General features: G+C 38.3%; 1 protein-coding gene across 3 annotated transcripts in view; it reads right to left on the bottom strand.

Moving 5' to 3' along the window:
• Window positions 1-25,143, bottom strand: part of rxra (retinoid X receptor alpha) — a 124,385-nt gene that overhangs the window by 10,078 nt on the left and 89,164 nt on the right. For 2 of the 3 annotated variants that reach the window (XM_011481988.3, XM_020707820.2), the window contains 3 exons: window positions 15,621-15,771; window positions 13,679-13,858; window positions 8,070-8,254 (listed from right to left, as the gene is read on the bottom strand). In XM_011481988.3, the coding sequence (XP_011480290.1) occupies window positions 8,070-8,254; window positions 13,679-13,858; window positions 15,621-15,771 (516 nt within the window). The remainder of the gene's footprint in view (window positions 1-8,069; window positions 8,255-13,678; window positions 13,859-15,620; window positions 15,772-25,143) is intronic. The other variant, XM_011481990.3, reaches the window with a different exon arrangement.

Here is a 25,143-nt window from a genome sequence, read left to right as displayed (position 1 = left end):
TACCCAATGTGTTCTATGGATGGTTTGGGGTTTTTGATGCACATAAGCTTCCAAAACCATCTCATTATTACATCGCATTATACTTTAAAAAATATTATACAATCTCACAGAAAAGTCCTTCCTTCATGCTTACATGTGGTTGAAGGGGCCAAAAAAATGTCACAAGAAAAAATGATGCTTTTGCAAAATAAGAAAAACAAACAGCTCTGATTTTAGCTAACAAATGAAAAGGTCTGACTTTTTTCATTGCTCAGGACAGCAAAGCTAACAGGTTTCTTGGTAACAAACAGTCCAGATCAAGCAGAGAGATGGCTGCAATGATTTATTGATTTTTTTACGTTGTCAAGCCTTGAGATGTTAGGAGCGTAACAGCAGGAGTAAAACACAACACAGATAGCCCTGGCATTTTTAAAAATGCATAGCTTTACATTTATTGCTTAAATAAAACATATCAATCCTAATTATGCGCTTTTCCCCAACATATTCTCATTTTTATAAGCCGACTGTACTCTGCAAACTATTTGAAAGTTGCAAAGATTTAAAACCTCTATTTTAGGTTTCAAGCTGTTTTAACTTATCTTTGCCCGACACCTTTCCAAGCTTTTCCCAAAATCACCGTAGAAGAACTGTTTTTTCTCATTAAGAGCTATAGGATCTATAGATAGGGAAAGGATTACTAAAATGCTCCATACTGTTGGCAAAAGAAAAACTAAGAATAAGTGCTAGTTTTAGATTTGATGAGAATTTATTAAGATGGGCTAACTTGTACTAGGATTGTATTTTCATCTTGTTCACATTTTGTTCTAAAATGAGTCATTTATTTCTAGACACACTAGTTTTTTGTCACTGTAATTAAAATGAACTACAATTAGTTACATAAAAATTAAAAAAATACAAACTATTTTCTTAGAACTAGCAAAAGCTACATATTATTGGGCTGTAAAGATTTTAATTTGAAGTATCTCCAACTTTTTATGTTTTTTTCCCCCCTTTTTGAATTCTTTTATGGAACTTCTCGTTTCTAGATATTGATATATCATAAGATTACTTATTAAGTAAAAATGACTTGCTGCATGGATAGATAATTGTACTACTTTCTAGTAATTTTATTCTTAAGATTAGTGTCCTTTTCATATTTTAGGCCACCTCTTTTTTGCTGTGATTTAGAGGGACACAAATTCCAACATTTGCAGGACGATAAAGATGATAATATAATTAAATGGTAATCTTTTATTAGAGAAAATGTTCCAACAATGAAACTGTCTTTAATATCTTAAAGGTAAATTTGTAGGTCTCTGTTACACTGGGTGTAAGAAAAAAAAAAAGAGCAATAATTTTTCTAAGGTTACCTTACCGCAGCATAAACTGGTTTATTAAGAAAATTCCCAAAATGTGGTCAGTCTTAGTCCAGTAATTTATGTCAGTGGTGTGACTAAGTGGAACCCCAAACAAAACATTGTTCACTGTGACACAAAACCAAGTAAGCCATCTTAAATACAGTACGTCTTCCTTGTGTGAACTTACAGTCCCATAAAGACAGTCTGCAACTTCTTTGCCAGTTCTCACTTAAAATCCCTCAGATCGAAGCTAAAGCCAGAAGGATCCTGGCATCAACCGCAGCTCTCATGAGGAGATTAGTTCAAGATGAAGAAGGAATCTGATCTGCATTCACTTTCTCTGTTTGTAGTACAAAGACGTAGGACTAACCTGTCCTCTCCTCCATGCTCCCTCCCTGAAGGGAGACACTCACTGTGCTGCATCACATCCCTGCAGCTGAAACACTAGAGCAAACACTAAGCAGACACTGCTTTGGAAACTTTCTACTTCAGAAACAGAAAGACAACAGGCGTCTTATGAATATTTAAGTGTGGGATCTCGGTGGAGGACAGTGGACTGATAGCCTCAGTTTTCAGCTCCATGTCTTCTCCAGACATGGATGTACGACGATCTATTCCAAATGCAGGTCAGGAAAAAATAAATAAATAGAAAAATAAAACAGGTATCAACTCTGCCTCATGAGGAAGAGAAGTCTCAGAGTTCACATTAAAATCCATGAACCTTATGGATGCTGAATGGACGCTGACCAGTTTTATTTATTTTTTTGCTTCCGTTGGTGGAGATGACAGGGGAGAGAAGTTTACACTCTCCAGGACTGTTTTCAAGCATCACATTACTGTGTTTAATGTTCAGCTACAATGGACTAGTGAGCTGTGTCCTTCTATTGTTAAGCTCTGAGAATTAACATACTCAAGTCACTGCTAGATGAATAAAAAGAAGTAAATAAGCAAGAGAATTTGACATAAAGTTTCCTTCTATTTGTTTAAACATCTGCCACAAACTGCACTATCTTCATTCCAGGCAAATAACAGGATTTACGGCATCATAACTGCAATGCAGCTGGAGAAATGCCAGGCTTGCATACTGTCCTATGAAATTTTCATCACTTGAGGAGGGGAGACGAAAGATTTGCCTTTCAATTTTTCATTATTCTGCTTGAACCGGTTTATGTTGGTGTGACAACATGGAGGAAATTGGCCGCTCGCACAAATCAGCATGAAAATGAGTTGCTCAAGTGTTCCACTTATTTTTAGAATGAAGAAAGAAAACTCATCCTCAAATCCAAGTGGGGATGACTCATCAACTAATTACTCTCCAAACAACAGCCATATTTTCGCCTCTCCATGTGAGAAGGATGGAGAGCTTCGCGATAATAGACAAGAAAACTGATTCCAAAGAAGTAAGAGATCGGCGATCTAAGGGAAACATTGCAGATTAGCGAATGAAAGAATCCTCTCCTCTACTCCTGCTCCTGAAGGGAGAACCTCTACTCTGACTGAAGGCATATTACTAACGCCTGTTTAACTCCTGTTCTAGGTCACCATGAGATAAACACACTTTTATTCAGCTTGGCCAGACCCCGGCCATTAGACAGCGGCGGTAGCCTATTCATGGTGTATACTCATGACCCGGGCCCTGTGATTAATTATAGTACGGGGCAGCGCTTTTCAATGGAGGCCTGGTGAGGGGGGTTGCCTGTTGCCAGTACTCAGAGAGCAGCTCTTGTGCCCGGGGCAGCTTGAATGCAGATGCTCTGCCAAAATTCCAAGCTCCAATTCATTTAAAGAGTTAGATTCCCTAAATTTAGAAGAAAAAAAAAAGATAGCTTTTTCTTGGAGCTTTTGAGTGATGTATGAAATTTTGAAAAAGTTACCGTAAATGTGTAGAATTATTAAGGAAAATAAATTAAAAAAAATGCAAATATTCTATCAAGCTCAAATAGACATTATTTAAAAAAGGAAGCATAACTAAAATGATCAAACCTAAATGGAAATTAATTTAGACAGATAAAAAAGGTGGTATAAGATTGTGGTTTAGGATAAATTAGCATCACATCTGTGACTCTGTTTCAGATATTGAAACAAATTTGTCGTACTCCCACTTTTGTTAGCAAAAGCCTTAAAACAGATTTCGCACATGTGGTCTGTTGATCCAAGTCTTAAGTTGCAACAGTTCAATATAACTGAAGATATTGATTTTTGGGAGCAAGCTCCACTTTACTCATTGCCATTTTAATGTACAGAGACAGGCGGAGTAATCTTACTCTGAACAATAGACGTCCAAAGGGGCAGGGTGGTGAAAAAACAAAAATCCAGATTTTTCCAAAAATAAATCTTCCGAAATGCCAAATTTGAATTAACTGTTCACCAGTGCTCCCTCAGACATGTTATCAAAATGATCTCCCGTCCTTTTATGTCTTGCTTTCGAGTGCTTTAGCTTGTAATTAATTACACTTTGAATTCAGGTCAACTTCCAATAGAGATGTTAAAATAAGATTTTTTGTTAAATATTTGCAATTGTGCAATTTTTGCTTAAGAAAATAAAGGGAGGTAAAAAAATAATAGGAAATCAAATTTGATGTGGCAAAAATAATTTCTTTTAATTTTTAGGCCATATTATCCAGACTTAAGCACTGGTAACAATTTTTAAGTACTTTTTCTCTGGATTTCCACAAAAATCCAATGCCTCCAATGAAATAAAGTTAATTGAGTCGCTATTTTTACGCAATATGGACGTCACCATGTTGGAACCAGAAATTATCAGTATAAAACTGATTGGTCTGAGTCAGCGTTTCTGTGGCAACCACTCTTGCCAATCAGGAGTGAGATTGTTGAAAGTCCACAGCCCTAAGACTTGAAAGCAGGCTACACAAAATTTGTCAATTAAATGCTTCAGGCATTGGATGTGGGACCAAACACTTTTAATGAAGCATCGGGTTGGTCAGTTTATGACTTGAATAACTTAAACTACAGTAAAAATATAGGGGGAAAATAGGATTAGCAAGAACATGTAAAAAAATGTAGCAGAGCAAGAATTTTATTCAGAAAAATATATTGACTGAGTAATAGCTGCTTATTTCTCTAAATAGGTTTATGGGATTTTGGTTTCTTGGAACCAGTGGGTACTTCCTGTTTGGAAAGTGAGGGGGGAGGGGGGTCACACAGTTCAGTTCTCATATACAGTCAATGTTTAATTTAAGTTATTAAAAACAAAGGTTATTTCCCAGCATTAGCTGGTTGTTCAGGAAACATCTTTTTGGTGTAGGGCAGTGAGGTCTGAGCGACCCAGCGGGCCCAACCTTAACACACTTGGTGCATTAGTGTCAGAGCTGCCAGTCGCTCCCTCGTGTATCCCAGCTCCTCTCCCTCTTCCTAAATGTCAACATTCATCTACTATATTTCCATCTGTCCCCCAAAATAGCTCCCACTTATTCTCATAACAGCCCTCAGATTTCTACCTTTCCTTCACAGGACATTTCCCTCCCCTGCAGCAGACAAATCCCAGAACAAGCCCTCCCCCTTTCCCTGCTCACTTCTCTGGCAGGCTGCTGCACAGCTCCTCTGTTTGCTGCAGAATTCCAGAGAAAGCTGTGGCTATGTGGGACGCTTTCGGTAACCGTCTGTCTGATGCATTATTCATCACTCTCAGTCTCCTCTGTGTCAAACACGACACAGTTAATAGTGGGAGAAGAGAGGGGGGATAACACCTGAGGAAAGGAGGTGAGAAACTACATCAGTGTAAGCAGTCAGTTAAAAAAATCAAAACAGATGAGTATCAGCACCTTCACCAAATAGAGGGCAGGGAGCTTTAAACTTGACACTTAAAGACCCACTCTGATGAAAATTGTGCTTTTGGAGTTTTTAACATGATTTATCTGATGATGAAAGACATATATAAAGAAAATTAAATTTAAAACTGAATTTCTGAGTATTTCTTTATTCACATTGTCGTGAACCAGGAGCAGACAAATAAAAATGCAGTCTGAAAAAAAGGGCTTAATTGGACAGAGAAAATACGCTACAAGCTTCCTGCTGCATGTCAGCAGTGGAGAGGGCAAGGGGGGCGGGGGGGTTGCTCTGTGACAGCGGTTCCTCTGACCACTCAGAATGAACTACTGATGAACTACTGCCGCTCAGCAGAAACTATGTCCCGAAAAAAGACACCATTTTTTAACATTTTTTGGCTAAAAATGGCATAATCATAATTAAAAGACCATTGGAAACACTTTTAAAATAGAAAAAAGATGATCACAGTGGGTCTTTAAACAGCTACACAGTGTAAATACCAGGTCATTCTTATTTAAAATGTAAAAAGTGAGAATAAACTAACAGCAGAAGATTTTTTCTTAGCTCTTTATATACTACTCCAGATAAAACCAACAATAACAGCTGAATCTCAATACCATGTCAGTTAAAATGATCAGTACTGAAACCTGTATGTATTTAACCCTTGTGCTATCTTAGATGACCCCACCCTTACATTGACGTGTTCTCCCTACCATGACAAAAGTGGATAAAGGTGAAAAGATTTCATGTAATCCATGGACACCAGTGAAGATCACAAATCATTGAAGAAGAAAAAAGGTTCAGTGCACTGTCTAGTGGGTCTAGATGACCCAACTCCCAATGTTAAAGTGCCTAGGATAGCACAAGGGTTAAGGGAAAATGTTTAATTCTTTATACAGAACAAAATGGGATTCTAACACCTGCGCTTCTTGTTACACTACTTTTGACATATTTAGAAGTTACCGTTTTTGAAAAGTTTGCTTTTGCCAATTTAAAATAATCTCAGAAGAGGCAGCTGACACAAATGAAAGTGTCTAATGCACTGACGGCAGTTTGAAGTTGAATAGATTTATTCCCACTAATTGAGACATAGCTATGGAGTAGTTGATTAAGAGCAACGCTCAAAGCAAATCATGCTTCGTTTGATGTGCTTCTCTGTGGTTCCCACCTCTCTGCCAAGCAACAGAGGATGGTGTTACAGTGGAATAAACCAGAACTGGGATCATTTTGTCCAATGTGGGAGTAAAAATGAAAGAAAGCATACGCTCTTGGATGAATATAAACAAATTCCTCATTGTGCATTGGTGTGCACACACCAAACACACAAAGAAATGACTTTATGCACTAAATATATATGTGATAAAGAATCAGGACTATCAACAGCTACACTATGTTGGTCATTAGATACCCAGCTGAGATCATAAACTAGTCTAAGGAGGAGAGCAAAGCTGCTGGCATAGAGACAAGAAAGCTTCCTGTGAGGTATGAAGGGTTCCCACCCTTAACAACCTAACACTACACAGGATGGCACAACTAAGGCTAGAAAAAATGTGCTCTTGCAGCAGAAAATGAGAGCTAGTGTGTGATTAGTTAAACACTGAAGAGCGTGGATATGAATACTATGGATGCATACCAAACACAATGATAAAATTTGAGACACGTTAATGACACACAAGCAAGAGCTGTTCTATTTCAGCTTCAAACTAGTGGTTCTCCTCCTTTTTAATCCCTTAAAGTATATATCTGTGTGTATCTGTGCTGTAGCTATATTGTCTTTTTGTTTTGTTTTTTAACTCTTACAAGGATGCTTAATCCTTAGTCTCAACTGCCCTTACGGCTAAATACGAGTTGTCTGCAGAAGAAATTACTAGGTTCAAGACTACTTGGTGATAAAGTAGAGTCAAAATGTTCATGAATATTTTTTCCAACGGGAATGCTGTGTAGCGAACACTTATACAACATGCAAGGGTGACGTAGGTGAGACACACGCATCATTTCTTGACCCCTCCAAACCTGTGGACTGTGCAAGTGCTGCTCACGTAATAAGTGCTTTTAGAAATAAAGGAATTAGCCGATCAGAGTATAGTTTGTTAGGACATCCTGTGGGCCTTCTACGGCACTGTCATATCCTGTGCACACCTAACGCACCAGTAAGGGGCCAGTACTCCCATCTTGATAAAGACTACAGTGGGGCGTAAGGGCACCATACGACAGCATCACCCGTATGTCGTAAGTGTGCTATTTACAGTAGCCTTACAGCCTTACAAATATTTTACAACACACTTACCACACACACGACACTCGTCAATGTGTCCATACGGGTCACAGGGGAACTACAACATAGACATGTACTTCCCTTAAGATGTGGCCGTTCCTTTCTACGACCCTCCATCAGCCCGGACAACCCAGAAACTGCGTCAACACCTCATACAGACACTTGTGACTAAGGCTTTAATATAACTGATGTGTGCTGCAGTGAAGGACCTGCAGTTCACAGAGGTGTAAATATCAAGGTTCCTGATCTGAACAATCTCTATTTTGGCACAAAAAAGTATTTCTCCTTTCTTGCAGGATATGAGACAGCCCTAAGAGACAGTAAGGAGGCTAATAACCTTTACAGCCTTCTCTAACCTGTTTAGTACAGTGACGAATATTTTTCTTCTCCTAAAATCATAAGGTCACAAAATCCCACAAGCTCATCCCAACACAAATGTTATTGAGTCAAGTAGGACAGCGCCAGCGGCTTTTGATTCCAAAATTAACACATCTGTGTGATTACTCGTGTTTGGTTGTATATATGACAGTGTAATATGTTCACAAAGCTGTACACATACGGTTATGTGAATTTGTGAAGTGCAACACCTCTTTCCAGAAAATGAATAATACTCCTTCCAATCACAAATTAGTGTCCTAATTCATCATATGAGAAAAAAAGGTAAAGCTCACCGAGTTAGATGGCACGCTTAGATTGGTCTCGATGTAGGTCTCAGTTTTGGGTTCCACCGCTTCTTCGGCCTCCAGGATCTTCTCCACCGGCATGTCCTCGTTTACACAGCTGGTGGACTCAACCTCATTCTCGTTTTTTTCCTTCGCTCGCTGACGCTCCTCCTGAACAGCTGCGTGTAACAAAACTGGTTCTGGTCACTACTGCTGTTTATCAACGTCAGCCAGAGCAGCTACAAGTAAGTAACAAGTAAATAACATCAGACAGAAAGCAAGAAAATAGTCGTTACACTCCCACTCCAATCATCTTTTGAACTATTATGAAAGTGTCCCTTGTGGTCTTTTAATTATGATTTTGCTGTTTTTAGACAAATTTAAAAAAAGGTGTCGTTTACTGCAGGGAAGCAGGAGTTCATTAAAAATGTCACCTCTGAGTTGTGGGCGGGACTGTTGTAAGACGGCCCTCATTTCCCATCATCCCTTTTGTTTACTCTCTTTCCCGCAACAGAAATGGTGAACACTATTGAAGCTATCCAGTTGTACAGTTTTAAGCCATATGCCAGATCGGACGAGGAAAACAAAGATGTAAATGAATCTAGTCATCGATAAGAGGACGGATTGGAATGGAGTGGAGCAGGGAGCTTGTGACCCACCGATTGGAGCCCCTACGACACTGCTACAAGCTTTTTCAAATGGTATTTTTTCGTCTGTTCCCTATTCATAACAATTTGAATAAAGAAATACTTAGAAACTGAATTTTAAGCTAAATTTTCCTTATATATGTCCTTCATCATGAGAAAAATGCAACAAGAACATATTAAAAACACCAGAAAAAAGTTTTCATTGGGGTGGATCTTTAAAGAAACTCAAAAAAGAACAGTTCCCTTTTCCAAAAACTTAAACATGTTGTCTATCCAACAGTACACATTAGTGGTAGATTAAAAATAGTTCATAAATGAGATGTGCATATGATGCAGGAATAAGCCTATTATGTGTACTTTTATAATAGTGAATAGCGAATTAAATATCTGAGAAAGTTCAGCCCCCTACCCTTCAGAGCTGACACTAAACAAATCTTCACTTTTCTCTTAAATAAAAATATTTTTCTTGTTGTTTTTTATGAAAAGTCTTCTCTTTTAACACAAATTGCTCAAAGACAAGAAAATGTTCTCACACTTCTTGAAATAGGGCAAGAACATCTTGATAAAAAAGCCTCGGCACACATCAATAAGGCTTTGTAGTGTACAAAGGCAGATTTAATACACTGCTGTGTTAGTTTTGTCATCCGATTGGCTCGGAGAGCTGAGACAGGAAATAGTTTGTGTGGTGAGCAGACACAGAGACTTGTAGCCAAGGCGGGAGAAACCGCATGTCCACCCTCAAGTAAAAAGATGCATGTGTGTTTTGTCTTTGTGAGAGGCTATACAGCCATTTAATTCACTCAAGATAGCGTGGAAATCGAGTTTGTGCACGCTTTTTCTTTAAACAAGTCAAAAGAAATTGAAGGAATTTCTTGTGCGATGAGGTTGTTTTATTAGAAAGTCAAATGCGTCCCTCAGGTTTAAAGGTACACCCAGAAATCCTTCAAACACATGTCAGGCAGAGGGGTGTTGGTAAGTTTTCCCTACTCTGGTTTCTGTTTCACGTCTTGAGTTGGAGAGGCCTTGGTCTTGTTGTGAGGGAAAGGGAAGCAGGGGTTGTTAGAGAAGAAGAAAGGGGCCCCACTTTGGAGGAACTGCTGTCTGGCAGTGGAGGTCAGCCCAAGGGTAGAATACTTGTGTCGGTCACAGAGAGGTGAGGAGGGCTGAAATCATGTTAGCTTTATTTTCCCCCTTCTTTCTCTCCTGTCCTGACTGAGGGAGCATAAATTCATTTAATCCCGTTTTTCTGCGGATTCGGTTAGCCTTTTGGGCTCTGTTGTTGTCTAACCACAGCCCTCAGGGTGCTGGGAACGCTTAGGCGACAGCCAGTGAGGTAAGAGGCAGTAAATGATAATATCCTTGAAGGGAGTAAAGAGCCAAACAATGACATAAATAAAAGTAAAGAGGGAGGGAGGGGATGCAGGGCCAAGAAAGGGTCAAGAAAAATCCAGTAAAGATTTAAAAATGTGATGATGAACCCTTCATCTTAAATACCCACTCCGATGAAAATTGTGTTTTTAACACGTTCTTGTGGCGTTTTTCTGATGAAGGAGGACATATATGAAGAAAATTTAGCTTAAAATATCCTTTCTGAGTATATTTTATTCAAATTGTTGTGAATCAGGAGCTGGTGAAAAAACGCCTTTGGAAAAGTTTGTAGGTGTGACGTAAAACCTTCAATGGCACACCACAAACCTCCTGCTCCGCTCCATCCTGATGCATCCACGTGTAAATGACTAGATTCATGAACCTCTTTTCCTCGTCAAATCTGGCATCGGGCTCAAAACTCTGCAGCTGCATAGCTCCAATATTTCTCACCAATTTTGTTGCACTGTTAATGTTGGGATAGGTGGGTTTAAGGGGCTGAAAGATAAGGTTAGAGAGAGTGTAAACAGATGGAATTCGGACAGAAGGGGCAGGCACACTCAGCGCCAACAGTTCTGCCCACAACTCAGAGAGAGATTTCTGATGAACTACTGCCGCTCTGCAGAAACTATGTCCTAGAAGACAAGATTTTGGCTAAAAATGGCAAAATCATAATTAAAAGACCACTGGGAATGCATTGAAAAGAAATCAAAAAGTGATCAGAGTGGAACATTAAGAATCCTTATCTCTTTCTTTACTTTCATTGCATTACTGACACCAGATTTAATCTCCATTCAAAACAATTCTCGTGATTTTTGTTTTCTGTGTGAAAAAGGGCTTGACAGCATAACTGCCAGTGCTACTGTTTTAACACCTACGTGAAGTGTTAAAATCCACACTCCAGGGTCTGTTTTTCTTCTCATGTTCTTAAGCACATAATAATTCTCAGCAGAAGCTCCACAGTGATTCACAAACAATGTTTACTAACTCGGCTTCTAATTGAGCATTTTTTTTTGTTTTTTTAGATTAGATAGGACAACAATTATCTCGAAGCAACTGAGAAGATGTCACTCTGGCATGTAAACATAACCATAGCAACAGATGGCCAGGATCAAGGTCTCCTTTTAAAAAGAGATGCTAGTTTGCATGTTTTTCAGAAGAACTGCTAAGCAAAAAGCAAAGCGGAGTTGTGGAAACTCAGCTGTCAGCAGTGAAAGAGGAAGTTTGCAGAAAACACAAAAGCACCTCTGAGCTCAGAATTTGGGCAAACGGGCTAATGAGTTTACCAGAGCGAGAGGATGCTCCTCGCTACAGGTTTCATACTTTTATTTTTATTTCTAATAACTACAGGGATAAATCTAACCCTTTTGAGTTGTCTTTTCACTGCTGTGTACCATGTTAGAGGTGGAAAATGATAGAGCTATAAAACCTGTCGTTTCTTTCTTAGGGTGTTTTCGGAAACGAAAGGAGCAAAGAGCAAGAGACAGACTGTGGAAATCTTGCTGAGTGTGCACATGCTGTTACTGTGTGACTAAGGGCTGCATTTGTGGGTAAAACTTGGGAGTGAAGCTCAGGTTTATGATAAATTACTTTAAAGTCAGATGAATGGGATTTGCTCAAACACATCTAGATCAAATTGTGTTACTTTTGAGAACCACATCTGTTCTCTTTTTTTTTTGTTATATTGTCAAGCGACCTTCATGATTTGCTTCTTATTTTTTAAAGACCCATTCCGATCATCTTTTGATCTTGAGCCCTCTGTTTACATGCTCTGCCACTAGCTGACGGCCCTCACACCCCTCACCTAACATTAGTGTCCAAGTTGGTTTCCATGGCAACTTTTGTTGCCAATCAGGAGTAAATTTGTTCATGTCCGCACCCACTGAAACGGCTCGGTAAAATCTTTCAATCTCAGCTTCCAACGTTCGAGGTGGGGGCCAGCAGGGCACCACTTGCTGTTACTGATTGGTCAGTTTTTAACTTGAATAAATTATAAAAAGGATTAAATATCATGAAAAAAAATTGGATTAGCAAGAACATGTTAAAAAGAAGTAGGAGAGCAAGAACGGTCATTCTGACAGATATAATGAAGGAGTAATAGCTTTTTACATCTCAATAGAAGTCTATGGGATTTTGGCTTCTTGGAGCCAGGTTTACTTCCTTTTTGGAACACGAGTGGGGAGGGATCACTCAGTCTAGTTCTCCTATACAGTCAATGTATGTAAGAAATACAATCTTTTTTGTGTGTGTGCTTTTTTCATTTTCCTACTTAACAATTTCAATAAAAAAATACTCAGAAATGCCATTTTAATCTGAATTTTCTTTTCATATCTCCTCCATTGTCAGAAAATGCTACAAGGACATGTTGAGAATATTAAAAACACAATTCTCATCAGAGTGGGTATTTAACATCACTGCTTTATGTAAATGTCATTTTCAAAAATTCTATACAATTATTTTCTGAAATGGGTCGCAGAAGTCAGATAAGTAAAGCAAACAACTCTGTCTTGCAGAATTCAAGAACCTCATCTAATTTATTACAGAGTGAGAAAGATTGTGGTTACATCGTCGGCATTCATTAGCACACAGCCTACAAAACAAATGACCTTCAAGGAAATATGTAACAAAAAAACGAACACGTATGTTTTAGCATTTTCTTGAAGCGGATGCAGTGACCTTTAACTAACATGACAGATCACTTGAAATTACAGTCTGTCTGTGCTTTTAGAGAACAGACTGTAATTTCTCGGTACTGTGAAAAAAATACTTTAAATAACATAAAACTGAATCGTTTTTATGTTGACTTCCGCAAGTACAGATTTTGTCTTGATTTTCAAAATGCGCATTACGTTGAATGTTAAAATGTTAGACTCAATAGCCTACAACAAGTGCCTACTCTGGGTTCCAGTGGTTAGCCTTCAACTACGTAAAAGAAAGATGAGATGTCACATCTTCTATTTACGCCCTATTTCTTCAGACTATCATCAAAGTCACTGTTGCTGCTAAGAATACTTTTTTTGAATCCATGGTTTCAGTCCATTGATGCTACAAGATAAAAATCAGTTCATTAAACCTTTAAAACAAAAGATTTAGCTGCAGTGTTTTCATTCTTTTGACTATCGTGACTTTTTAACCGTTTACAAATTAACATCATTCCAGCAGATTCTGAAGCGAAGAAAAGCCGTCCTGCACCCAGCAGCGCAAAGCGATGTGAAATGCTACTTTTTGCAACGTCAGAAACAGCTTATGTTATGTCAAAGAGCATGTTATTTAGGCCTCACCAGTGACATCTCGTTAAAAAGGTGTATATTAAAGTTATTAATCAAAGCTGAAGGTTCCTCTTTGTACGTTGGTGACTGAGCATGACATTCATCTAACCTTAAAGTCAACAGGTGACCTGCTCTTGGTCTTTGCAGATATGAAAGGTCTTGATTGCATTTCACAAAGTTTACATTTGTGTGAGGCCACATCCAAATGCTTATGTCACATGTCGACTTTACTGATTTCTATAAACAGCACTGTGATTCAATTTGTGGGTTTCAGTGGATTAGCACAGATTTGAGGGTATGACAGAGAGGGATTTTATCCTAACGCTATGTGTTATACCTTCTCTCTTCATCCCCATGGCTAAGCACTTCTGGTAGCGGCAGTACTGACAGCGGTTCCTCTGGCGTTTATCTATGATGCAGTCCTTGTTGTCGCGGCAGGTGTAGGTCAGATCCTTACGCACGGTTCTTTTGAAGAAACCCTTACAGCCTTCACAGCTGTACACCCCATAGTGTTTACCTGAAAATCCCAGAAAAAAGATGAATTTCTCACATTCTCCTCTTTTCTCACATTAGATGTCACATTGGTGATAGAGACCCTGAGACCCTGTGACCATTAAAACACAAACAGAATCACATAGAGCATTGTAACATCATTAACAAGCATTCACGCTGACATCACAGCAGCATTTATAGTTCTGAGTTATACAAACAGCATAAAGGAACCACAGTTTAGAAGAACAAACGAGTAATTATAATCAGATGCCTATTAAAATGAACAGTGTTTGGGGTTCATATTGTGATGGTGAAAGAGAAAGAGGCCCACTATAGGCAAGCTGGAGCAGGACCCTGTTCACATCTACGTTTCTCCTGCCTCACAGTTCTTTTTTTTGTTATTTTTAACAGATTTAGTCCATTTGCATTCCCCAGTGTTACTCAAACTGTGTCTTTGTTCGCCTGCTGCCGGCCAGACCACCAGGGAAGATAAATAAAGCCTCCAAGAAAGGCTAAATGAAGCATGACTTGCCATTAAACAATGTTTTGATTTTTTTCCCCCTTGGGTGCATGCTGCACCGATGACGCAGGATGACAGTAAAAATGTCCACTGAATTACATGCCCAGGTTCACCCTTTAGCCTAAAACTTTTCATGGTTATCTACAGGAAATTATTTAAAACACCGTTTTCTTTGTTTACCAAAAATATGGGACAAATAAAAGTCTGCAAAGAAGATTTCAGTGTGATTTATCTTCACCGTAGTGATTCTTTTAACATACTTGCTGTGAAGTGGATAAGTGTTTGGGCTATTTCTTGCCCAAATGACAGTCGATGATCTTGGACATTGTAAAAATAAAAGAAAAATGTGCCCAAAAATAAATTTAACATCAAATTAAAAGTTCATTAGGGCAAAAAGTCTTTAAATTTGAGATAACTTTCCTATATTGATCACATATGGAGACAAATTTCATTGCCTTCAAGGATATATTTATTCCAGCTCCAATATTGACATTTGACCCATTTTGTGATGTGTTAAAACCACTGCAGAGAATTTCTTCATTTTGGGGTAAAAATAAGACTATCCATCACTGACTCTCATTATAGCTTCTTAGTTGGATTTCAAAGACATGAGCAATGGGCTGTGAAGTTTCCCCACACACACCGCACTTCTGGAAAGTAGCAAAAGCTGGTTTGAGGATTTGTTCTATCCAATCATGGAATCATTTGCTCCTATGTTTTGGCTTCTATCATTTCCCCTTCACATCATCATTGTATGTTTTCTTCTGAAGTGCCTTATTTTTGGCGTCCAACTAGTAAGATTAGTGAATAATTTCACTAATTGTTATTATTCCAGGAAGGTCTCTCACCGCCAGAAGATGAAGTGCGAAGTTTTATCATTGTGGTCAGTAAGGCTGATTTAAGGCAAAGTTAATCTTGATATATTTTCAGAGATTTTGAAGTGGGAGTCCAGTTTTTCTTTCATTTGTTAAAAAAAACAAGGGGTTGAGTCGTTCCAGTTGAAATCTCCTTACAATTGATCACTAGGGGAAGCACAGAGTTGTGTCCTTTGTAGGTTCTGAACCAAATTTTAAAAGGACCAACATGTACTTTTTAGATGGGCTGGAAAAACATCTAGGGTGTACCCTGCTTTTGCCTAAGAGTGGCTGGGATAGGCTCCAGCAACCCTGTGACCCAGAAAGGGATTTAGTGGGTTTAGGAAAAGGATGGATGTACTTTTTATTTTGTTTTGACCTGCAGACAGGCATCTTAGTCTCGTGCCACTCACCTGAAGAGCGGTCGCCGCAGATGGCGCAGATGTGCTTAGTGAGTGACAGGGCCATGCCTGAGGGTTTGGCTGGCACCTTCATCATGCCATTGAGGCCCAACGGCGGCTTAATGTCCTCAGAGCTGCTGACCGAGTTCATCGGAGAGTTCAGCTGAAACATCAACACACAAGCACACATGTTGACGGGTCAAAGAGTGGCCCTCTGAACTTAGAAAGTGAAACATCCACTTCTACGAAAAAGTTAGAGCTATCTGACATTAAAACTGCAATGAAAGAACCTGGTTACTGACATGTAATTACAAACAGTTCTGATCAATTTTGAAAATACAGAATGCTAAATGCTTTCTCTTGATCCAAATTGATGTAAGCAGTCTTGTTTTGCTCTACCAGCATCTATTCTCACTATCTATCTAAATATGTTTAAGATCAGGTTATCTTCTTTTATCGGCTCTTAAAAACCCTCACTATATTTCAAATACTCTGCAGTAGCATAGCACCACAGCAAACTTTAATAGTGCAACAAAATAAGGAGAAATCATTTGGTTCAGCTGCAGGCCTGTCTAGACCCCTAGCTACTCTCCGCTAAAAGCAAAAAAACAAAAACAAAAACTAATTACTATAACTCTCTACAATTTTTTCAGGGAAAGATAAATGCTTGACAGGATTTAAATTAACCTCAACGTTGAATGTAACATGCAGAACAAAAGCAAACTATCCATTAGCACTTCCTTTTCAAAAACACAGAAAGCAAAAGAGTTTTTCTAGTTTGAGTGACCAGGGCAAAATCACAGACTGAAAAATAGGGAAAAGAAGCAGAAAAGTAAAGGAGAGCCGGCCGATCAACTACATACAGCTGTATGTAGCAAGGTATTTATCAAATTACTCCTTATAAGAAAAATCTCAAGTAAAAGCGCAGATATACTTCGGGAGAAAGAAAGAAAGAAAGAAATTCTTCAAAACAAACCTATTTTCTTCTATAAAACCTATGCAAAACCATGCTTACTTTTTACAGAGAACATTAGATGGGTGAAAATCACAGCAAACAATGCTGTCTTTCATTTTAACCGGAGTCTACCACAGAAACGGCTCATAAACACATTGATCATCAATTTTAAGTAAAAAGAAAAATCACTGAAAGATGCAAAAATGACAAAATGTGCAACAAACAATAAAGAATGCAAGTAAAACAAATATATTTAAAAAACAGAAGAAAATTACATTTAATATGAATAAATTTGATAAGAAAATATGAGAGCAGCAAAAAAATACCATTTTTGTAATGTAAAGGCTAACGTTGTTCAAAATCTACAAACTTTAAATCCAAATTTTTTTCCCAAAAAGTCTCCCAATTATACTTGAGAAGTTAGGAGGCGATAGATCAAAATCTCTAGAAGGAGTTTAAATTTGTAGCTGGTGTTTTTAGTAAAACGATGGCAGCCTCTTGCCGAGGTCAAGGGTCGGTAGTAGATTTTTGGCATGTGGGAAAATTTGTGAAAATCGCTCAAACAAAAGTTTTGCTTTCCGATATTGTTGTAAAATGTGAAAAATCACCAAATTTCACATTTTGCCACAAAATAGCAGCCAATTCTTAGGTCCTGTGGTCATCTCATAACAGTTACAATTTTCCTTTGGATTTCCCTCAATGGACTTTGAAATATTTTGTTTTACTCCCACATGGTATTTTGGCCCCATTCATGTTTTGACAGTTTAGCCCGCTGTCTTTTTTTTCTTTTTCTTTCCAGTACCCATACAAGAATTTATATTGGTACAAGGGTCAAAATGTCCCTCAAAAGCGCAGTTGGAAAGGAGAATTGTAAAAACAATATGGTCCTTGCATTCCAGGATTGGTGCAGGCTATAGTAAATTGGTATAGTAAAAATACTTTGAGCAAGTCCCAACAAGCTTTAATCTAAGATTTTCCATAAAAGCAACATGTTTCATTGGAACACAAAGCTGTTTTAGAATCACAGAAGAGAAATAAAGGTATCATTTCGTGTTCTTCAACACAGTTTAAAAACTTTTACTCTATGGAATTCAATTTCTTTTTAACGTCCTTAGATTGAAAAATTAAAAATGTTGGGAGAGCTGGTGCGGTTTAACTTGGAATAGCAAAATACAGTATATCAAGCCTCTATTGAGAGAAATGTTCACTTCCACACAGCTTTACCATAACATCAAATAAAAAAAACATTCAAGATGTCTTTTGCATGGCTTCACACACGCTTCTGTGGAATCTAGCGTGACATAGAGGCAGTCACGGAAACCTGGCAACGGGACTTGAATTTCCGAACGAAAGCGCATGTGGATTTAAATTGCCGACCACAACTGTCTGCAACTGAATGATGCATCTGCTGGTGGGGTAAATGAGTCAAAAAGGCTGAATGTCTACACCACAAGAAACATTTAGGTCCAACCTGCTGCCTTTGCCCCCAGCTCCTATTCACTGTGTTTACACAAATGCAATGAAAAGGCACAACACAAACAATGGCAAAAGCTTAATAAAAATAATCAAATAAAAAGAGTGGGTTATTTTGTGGGAGCACGGGACTTTTTTTGCAACCAAAAGGCTTTGAATGTTATTAGACGTATAATTTACATCATTTTTAAGTAAAAACATGCTCAAAGTTGTCCCGGGTCGCCATGAGACTATTTTTAGAAAGGGTCTGTGGTACATAAAAGGGACCATTGTAAGGGCATCATCACTGCATGTGCACAAAAACACACCATGAGGTCTTACCCCTCTTAAACACCTTGTGTCTAGTCTTTTCCCCTGAAGTTCAGCACTGCCAGATATGTCTCTTTTGCTGGGATTGTCTCTATCAAACCCCTCTGTCTGCCTGATAGAAAAGATTCTGTCTTTCACAGTCTATTTTCAGTAAACCAGCAACTCAATCTCAGCAGCATCCACCCCTCCCCAACCCCCAGCACAGTGGGATGGGCAGGCTGGGGGTCTTTTCTTGTTTTTTTGTTGCCCATGGGGATGGAGGTAAGGTAGTGTTGATGGAGGGGGGTGGGGGGTGGGGTGTTAAAGCAGCTCAAGACAGTTTCTGGAAACAGAAAACACACTCCCTCTCTCTTACAATGCACACGTGACCCCCTCCCAAGAAGGTATGCCAGCTGGTCATCCAGACCAGGAGAAAGTCCAAAAAAGAAGGCTATAGTGAATCATAAAAGATAAATAATCAGTCACAAAGAGAGGTTTCCTGAGCTAAGATTCAGAAACAGACATGTGTTAGAGGTGTTAGGCTACATACACACCGGGCAGAAATGCAGGTTCTTAACCCTTGTGCTATCTTAGATGATGAGTGGCTAGGATAGCTCAAGGGTTAAACATGCATGGTGCCACTGTTGTTCAGACTAGTCATGCAGGGAGGGGCTTCTTCTTCTATTTCTACTGTTTACTAATGCATGTATGCTACAGTTGGACGAGGCTTCATGAGAAATGTTGAAGCGATGTACAGTAAATCTCATGAATCTTGCTTTTTCACAGCTCTATTCCAAAATATGAAATATATAATATATAATATAATTATATTGTATATTATATAATTATAATACAATATAATTCTGGTCAGGCACAAAATGTGATTGTTAATTTCTCCTCCATGATCAATTTTCAAATGGTTGGCACTTCCTTCAATGAAAGGGGACCAAATCTGAGTTCCTGATTGGTCAAAGTTTGACCTGCTTTCAACGTGTGTTCAATAGTTTTGTACATTGAGCCCGAAAACGGACCTAGAAACTTGTGTGATTGCAAGAGTTTTGAATCCAGTACCCCAAAATGCGCATTTACACTTGTTCATATTGACTTTTCATTAGAAGGGGCTGCTTGAACACGTGTTGCCAAGGGCGGTTTGAACGTAGCTTTACACAACAAGCCGTGAAGGACTTTTGATTGCTACTTCCATGTCCGTTTGCTTGTGGGTGTCAGATTCTGCACAAAACTGCTACATGTGATTATACATTCTGTGGCACAGCACGGCTGCTGGAACACTCAAGCTTCTGACTAAAGGTGACAAATTAAAATTTCCTTAAATAGTTTTTGCATCATTAAGAGTTGAAGTTTCAGATTTAGTGCGGGGCAGAACCTGAAATAACTCCTTACAGTTTTGAACTCGCTGTCCAGTGTCACAACAAACGCAGTAAGTTACAAACTTGTTATGGCGAGATGTGATAGTCAGTGCAGGGTGACCTGGGTGTTGTGGTTTCAGACACATTATCTAGCGCAATGAAGCATGTTTTTGCAGACAGTTATGTGTCTCACTCAGCGTCTTGCTGCCTTTGACAAAAAGAGTAGTCTTGAAGTGGAGCAGGTCTTCTAAACTATTAGTATGCTGTGACAGCATGCATGGTGGTGAAACATAGACAGGAGTCGTCCCTCGAGTGAACCAAGGACAAAAAGGAAAGAAGAGCTGAGACAGACGAGGCCCCAGCCTCAGATGGGTTTAGTTCAATTCAGAGCGCAGAGATTTTTTTTTTTATAAAGACACTTCAAAAGGAGACATCAAATCGGAGCTCAACACTCCTGAGCGCCTCATGTGTAACTTTGCTCACTTTCCTCTTAAAGGGCACCTTGTTGAACAGCAAGGGCGTTATCTTTGCTGTATTCTTTTAGCAGAACTCTTTCTTGAGTTTTTTCCATAATACAGCAGCACAGCATGACCAGGAACTGAATGTTCTACTTCACAATCCACAGTCACACTGATCTCAAACCCACTCCACATCTGCAAACTGCTCTGCTTAAAAATGATTAATTTTTCTAGCTTTTTTGCTTCAAGTGTTGAGGCTGAAAACCTCAAAAAACAGAGAAAAAAGACGGAAAATGTGGAAACAAGAGAGAGAGAGATGAATGGCTACCTGATGATGACAGAGATCAGGTCATGATGGAAACTAATGATAACCTTTGGCCCTCTTTCACCTCTGACACGCCACGCTGCCAACTTCCTTCTAAAAGCAAATTTATCTCAGCACTTCTGCAAAACACAAGATGAATGAGTGAGAACTTTCTTCTCATGGCTGTGTTGTGTTTGTGTGTGTGAGTCTTATCTGAACACACATCAACAAAAATAGTGGATCGGCTTTCCTGTAAGGAGGGCTGTTAATGGAGCCTGCTCTTCTGTGGCCTTTAGGGTATTTTAACAGTGAGTTGACCCCTGGGACGAATTTCAATATCAGTTTAAAAGACACCTGTTTAAAAACACATACAACTCCCAAACAAACTATTAAAAGAGGCATGCAATGCCCAGAGTGGTTATTTGTGGATGAGTGTCAAATCTCTAAATAGGTCTTTTATTAAGCAGTAAATTATGCAAGTGGAAGCTACTGTAGCATATGCTGTCTGACCTGGTTTGTAAAAATAAATGAAAATATATTATTTTTGAAATAATAGAAGAAGAAGAAAATATAAATATATATACTATATATATATGTATATATATATATATATATATATATATATACATATATATAAAAAAAATATATATCTAATGAACAAGTAATTATTTATTATCTATTTACAAGCCTTCAGAGATAGTATAAAAATCCTCCTTAAGGACACCTTACTGCTAGGATAGTTTTCAGATTTTAAAATATCGATATGGTGATATATAGCGATTTTTAGTTCCGTGATTTATTCTCGATGCGTCTTCATCAAGTGTCGAACTTTTGTTTACATCTGAAGAGCCTGTAAAACGTTAGGGTAGATAGGGGGTACTCGTTGCGAGAAGAAGAATACACATTCAAATGGCGGATGGGAAAAACAAGGACAATAGGGAGAGCAGCAAGTATGTATGTACATGTGTATATATATATATATATATATATATATATATATATATATATATATATATATATATATATATATATATATATATATATATAAATAGTATATATATATGTATATATATATGTATATATAAATAGAGAGAGAGAGAGATAATTAAACTTAACTTAAATGAGTATTTCCCTATGCAGATCGTGAATCAGAAGCAGACAAAAAAATGCTGTTAGATAAAGCTTGTAGTGGTAAAGTAGAAGCTACTATGGCAAGCCATAAGCTACCTGCTCTGCCCAATTTTGATGCATCCACATATAGACAAATAGATTGATGTACGTCCTTGTTTTCCTCGTCTGAGCTGGCATTTAGCACAAAACAGTTCATCTGGATATCTCTATAATATTCTTCGCCAAATCTGTGATTCCGGTAAGGTTAGACTGGGGGTAATGAGGGGCTGGTGGAAGAGCATGTCAACAGATGGATGATTGGAATTGGGCGGGCTTGCCGCGTGCCAACAGTCCCATAATTTAGAGGCCAATTTCTAAAAGAACTCCTGCCGCTCTGCAGAAACTGTGTCCTAGAATTTGACACGTTTTTGGCTTAAAAAAAATCCCAATTATTAATTTACAACAAATGAAAATATTATTGGGACTTATTGGGAGAATTGTAAGTAAGGATATTTTTAGCAGTTTAAAATGAATAACAAATATTTCCTAATTTTAATTATTTGCTTACTTGCTTTTTAATGTATATAATTTCTGTAATAATTTCCCTCAAAAGGGATTTTTTTTTACTGTAACAACATATTTTTTGTTTTAATAGTAATGTGATCTAAAAATAGATTACAACAACAAATAAAAAGAAGCTAAATTCCCCTTACTAACAGATTTACAACTTGGCCCCACTTCATGTGTTTTACTGGCTTATAAAATGAACATGTAATTATTTATTATCTATTTACAAAGCCTTCAGAGGTAGTATAAAAATCCTCCTTAAGTACACCTCACTGTTAGGATAGTTTTGTGATTATTGTCACTCTACTCTCGTAAAACAGCCTCTCTGGTCCCTCACTGTGGACATAGTTTGGCAGAAGCAGACATTATTCCAGACAGCTCCGAGGTTTACAACTCTCACCTCATGCTGAGCCACAACAGATAAAATGAATCTAGCACTGCCGGCACTCTGTGTGTGCGTGTGCGTGCTTGTGCGTGTGAGAATATATTTTGACACAAACTTCTGTTGCACAGAAAAAAAAGGAAAAAGAATGTTAAGTATATCAATGGCATGACAGCAGTGAGCCTTGCAGTGGCGAGGTGGGAATACATAGAGAGACTTTCAGCTGTTGTCTCACCTCAGCCCGGCTGTTTCTGGGCAGGTGTTTGTTTTAGGAGAATTTAGCATTTAGGGAATGAATATAATGCTCACCTCCATGGTATGCGTATATACATATCCGCGTATGTCTGCCCTTGTGAACAAACAGGCAGCACTCATACACAAGTGTGACTAGTCCATTTTGGCTGTGTGTTCCTGTGAATGAGGACTTGGTGTGATTTTACTGAAAACAGCCCTGCTCCTGTGGACACTTTACTGAAAAATACTGGCAAAGCAACTTTTTACAACAACTCTGGATCGTAACCATTCGCTCTTGTTTTTATGACTATATGCAAAGAAGAAATATTTTATGAGAGTTGATTCACTTAGTGTTTATAAAACTTTTAAGCATTTGTTTTTCATCTGAAGAGCCTCCCCAAGTCAAAGAGTTTAAAAAGTTTGACTTTGACTTTTAGCCTCCCGCTTTTCTTATTCCATGTGTATACAGTGTCCCTCGTCTATCGCAGGGGATATGTTTCATTTTTCCATTACATTTTCACACTTTTTTCTCTTGCTTAAACTCTCAAAGTTCTTTAAACTTTCATCAAAAAATAAGTCCAGCACTATAGAATGAATACAAAGATCTGGTCGCGATGAAAGATTGATGTAGATTTGGAGAACTACATGTATCTGTACAGGAGACACGGCACATATAAGAGACTGATTGACAAGGTCTACTGCCAATCAGAACACACTATGCTGTAAAAAAAAGAAAGGATGCAAAATTAAAAAAGAAAAAAATCCACGAAACAGTGAGAAAGTGACTGCCATGTAGCGAGGGAACACTGTATCTCTATATATGGTACTTGTGATGTATTTTTTTCCCATCTCCGATTTTGTGTGTTGACATTTTCACTCTGGAGCTATTTTTATTTGTGAAAATAAACAACCTAAAACTTTAAGCAAGTTGACATGTCATCCTTTTTTTAATCATTCAGTTGCAAAACCACCAGTTTATGAAGCTTTATCGCAATTTTAATAAGAAAAATCTTATTAATCTTCCTCAACCCATATACACTGTGTTGTAACATCCCTCTATATGCCATTATCAATTACGCCATCACTTTGTGGCTTAATGCGAATATGCACTGAAATGGCCAAATATCTTAACAGCCTCTTTCTTTTCAGTCAGTCACAATCATATTTTTGCCTTAAAACACATGAATGGTTTTCTCTCTCTGCATTCTAGGCGGTTCGCTGTCCCTTCTCCACCCTGTTCCCCACCTAAAGCAATGCTTTCGAATTGTCTGGCATCCAAACAACATCAGTCTCAAGGCTCTGGGGTTTATCCATATATGGTCCAAGTTCTTCCCAAGCATGTGTGCATCATCAGCCCAGAACCTAATCCCCAAAGATTATGGACTCATTTTATGTAAATTCTTCTGAAACGAAAAAAATGGATCTTACTCTCATTCCTAACATCTCTCCTTATTTTTATTGTTTACCATCACATTTAGGGGGCTGATCTTGCATGATTGGTTCTGGGCTCATGTTAATTTTCTGACTTACCATATAAATTGAAAATCGGAATCAACAAACTCGGGTGCGAGTCAAAACCTGCCAGTGCGACTGCGCCCCAAGATGTATTGTGTGAAACTAAGCTAATCGCACCTATCATTGGTTAGCCATCAGTCGCCATAAGTAATAACCCCTCATTTACTTCCACTTTATTGACAGATGTACTGTCTTTACAAACAGCCAACAATCCATTTAAAACTAAGAAACAAAAGAAGGACAGTAAGACATTTAATCATCAAAAGTCAGTAATATGCCACGGCGTGCACGTCTTTCCACAGAAGGTACCGGATTGCAGTCTTACAGTAAGATCACACCAACAGATGGAATTAAAGCCCTAAAGGGATTATTTAAAGCTTTAAAATAAAAGTGTGCCACAGAAGCATTTAAATCACAATGTCTACAGCCTGGATTAACAGACTGCTTCATGAAACTTAAACCTAACTTTACTGTTTCTATCACTAATAGCTGCCATTTACTATATTGCTCATCTTTGAGTAGTTATTCACCAACAGGCCTTGGCATTATTCCACCTACATACTGCAGTGTCAGCTTTCAAAGGATGGCATGTGGTATGTTAAGACAAATACAGACAAGTCAAATAAAAGCAAATAAAAAAAGAAAACTGCCTGTGCTGACATTAGGTAATTCTAAAACAACTATACCTCAACAATTCTTCATTTGTCCATCTCCTTTCATGGTTTTCAGACTTTTTAAAACCTTCTGAATATGTTTCAAGGGCAAAAAAAATCTGTGATTCGGTTTTTAATTGGAACATAGAGACAGCAGCGACATTAGAGAGCTTTAACGGTTCCACTGGGAATCTGTGTGCAGCTCCTTTGTGTGGCCATGTAGCACTCA

The sequence above is a fragment of the Oryzias latipes genome, chromosome 12, assembly GCF_002234675.1.
Source record: "Oryzias latipes chromosome 12, ASM223467v1".
In the NCBI taxonomy this organism is placed as follows: domain Eukaryota; kingdom Metazoa; phylum Chordata; class Actinopteri; order Beloniformes; family Adrianichthyidae; genus Oryzias; species Oryzias latipes.
The sequence above is the reverse complement of the archived record's forward strand: the minus strand, read 5'-3'. Positions and strand labels throughout refer to the sequence as shown.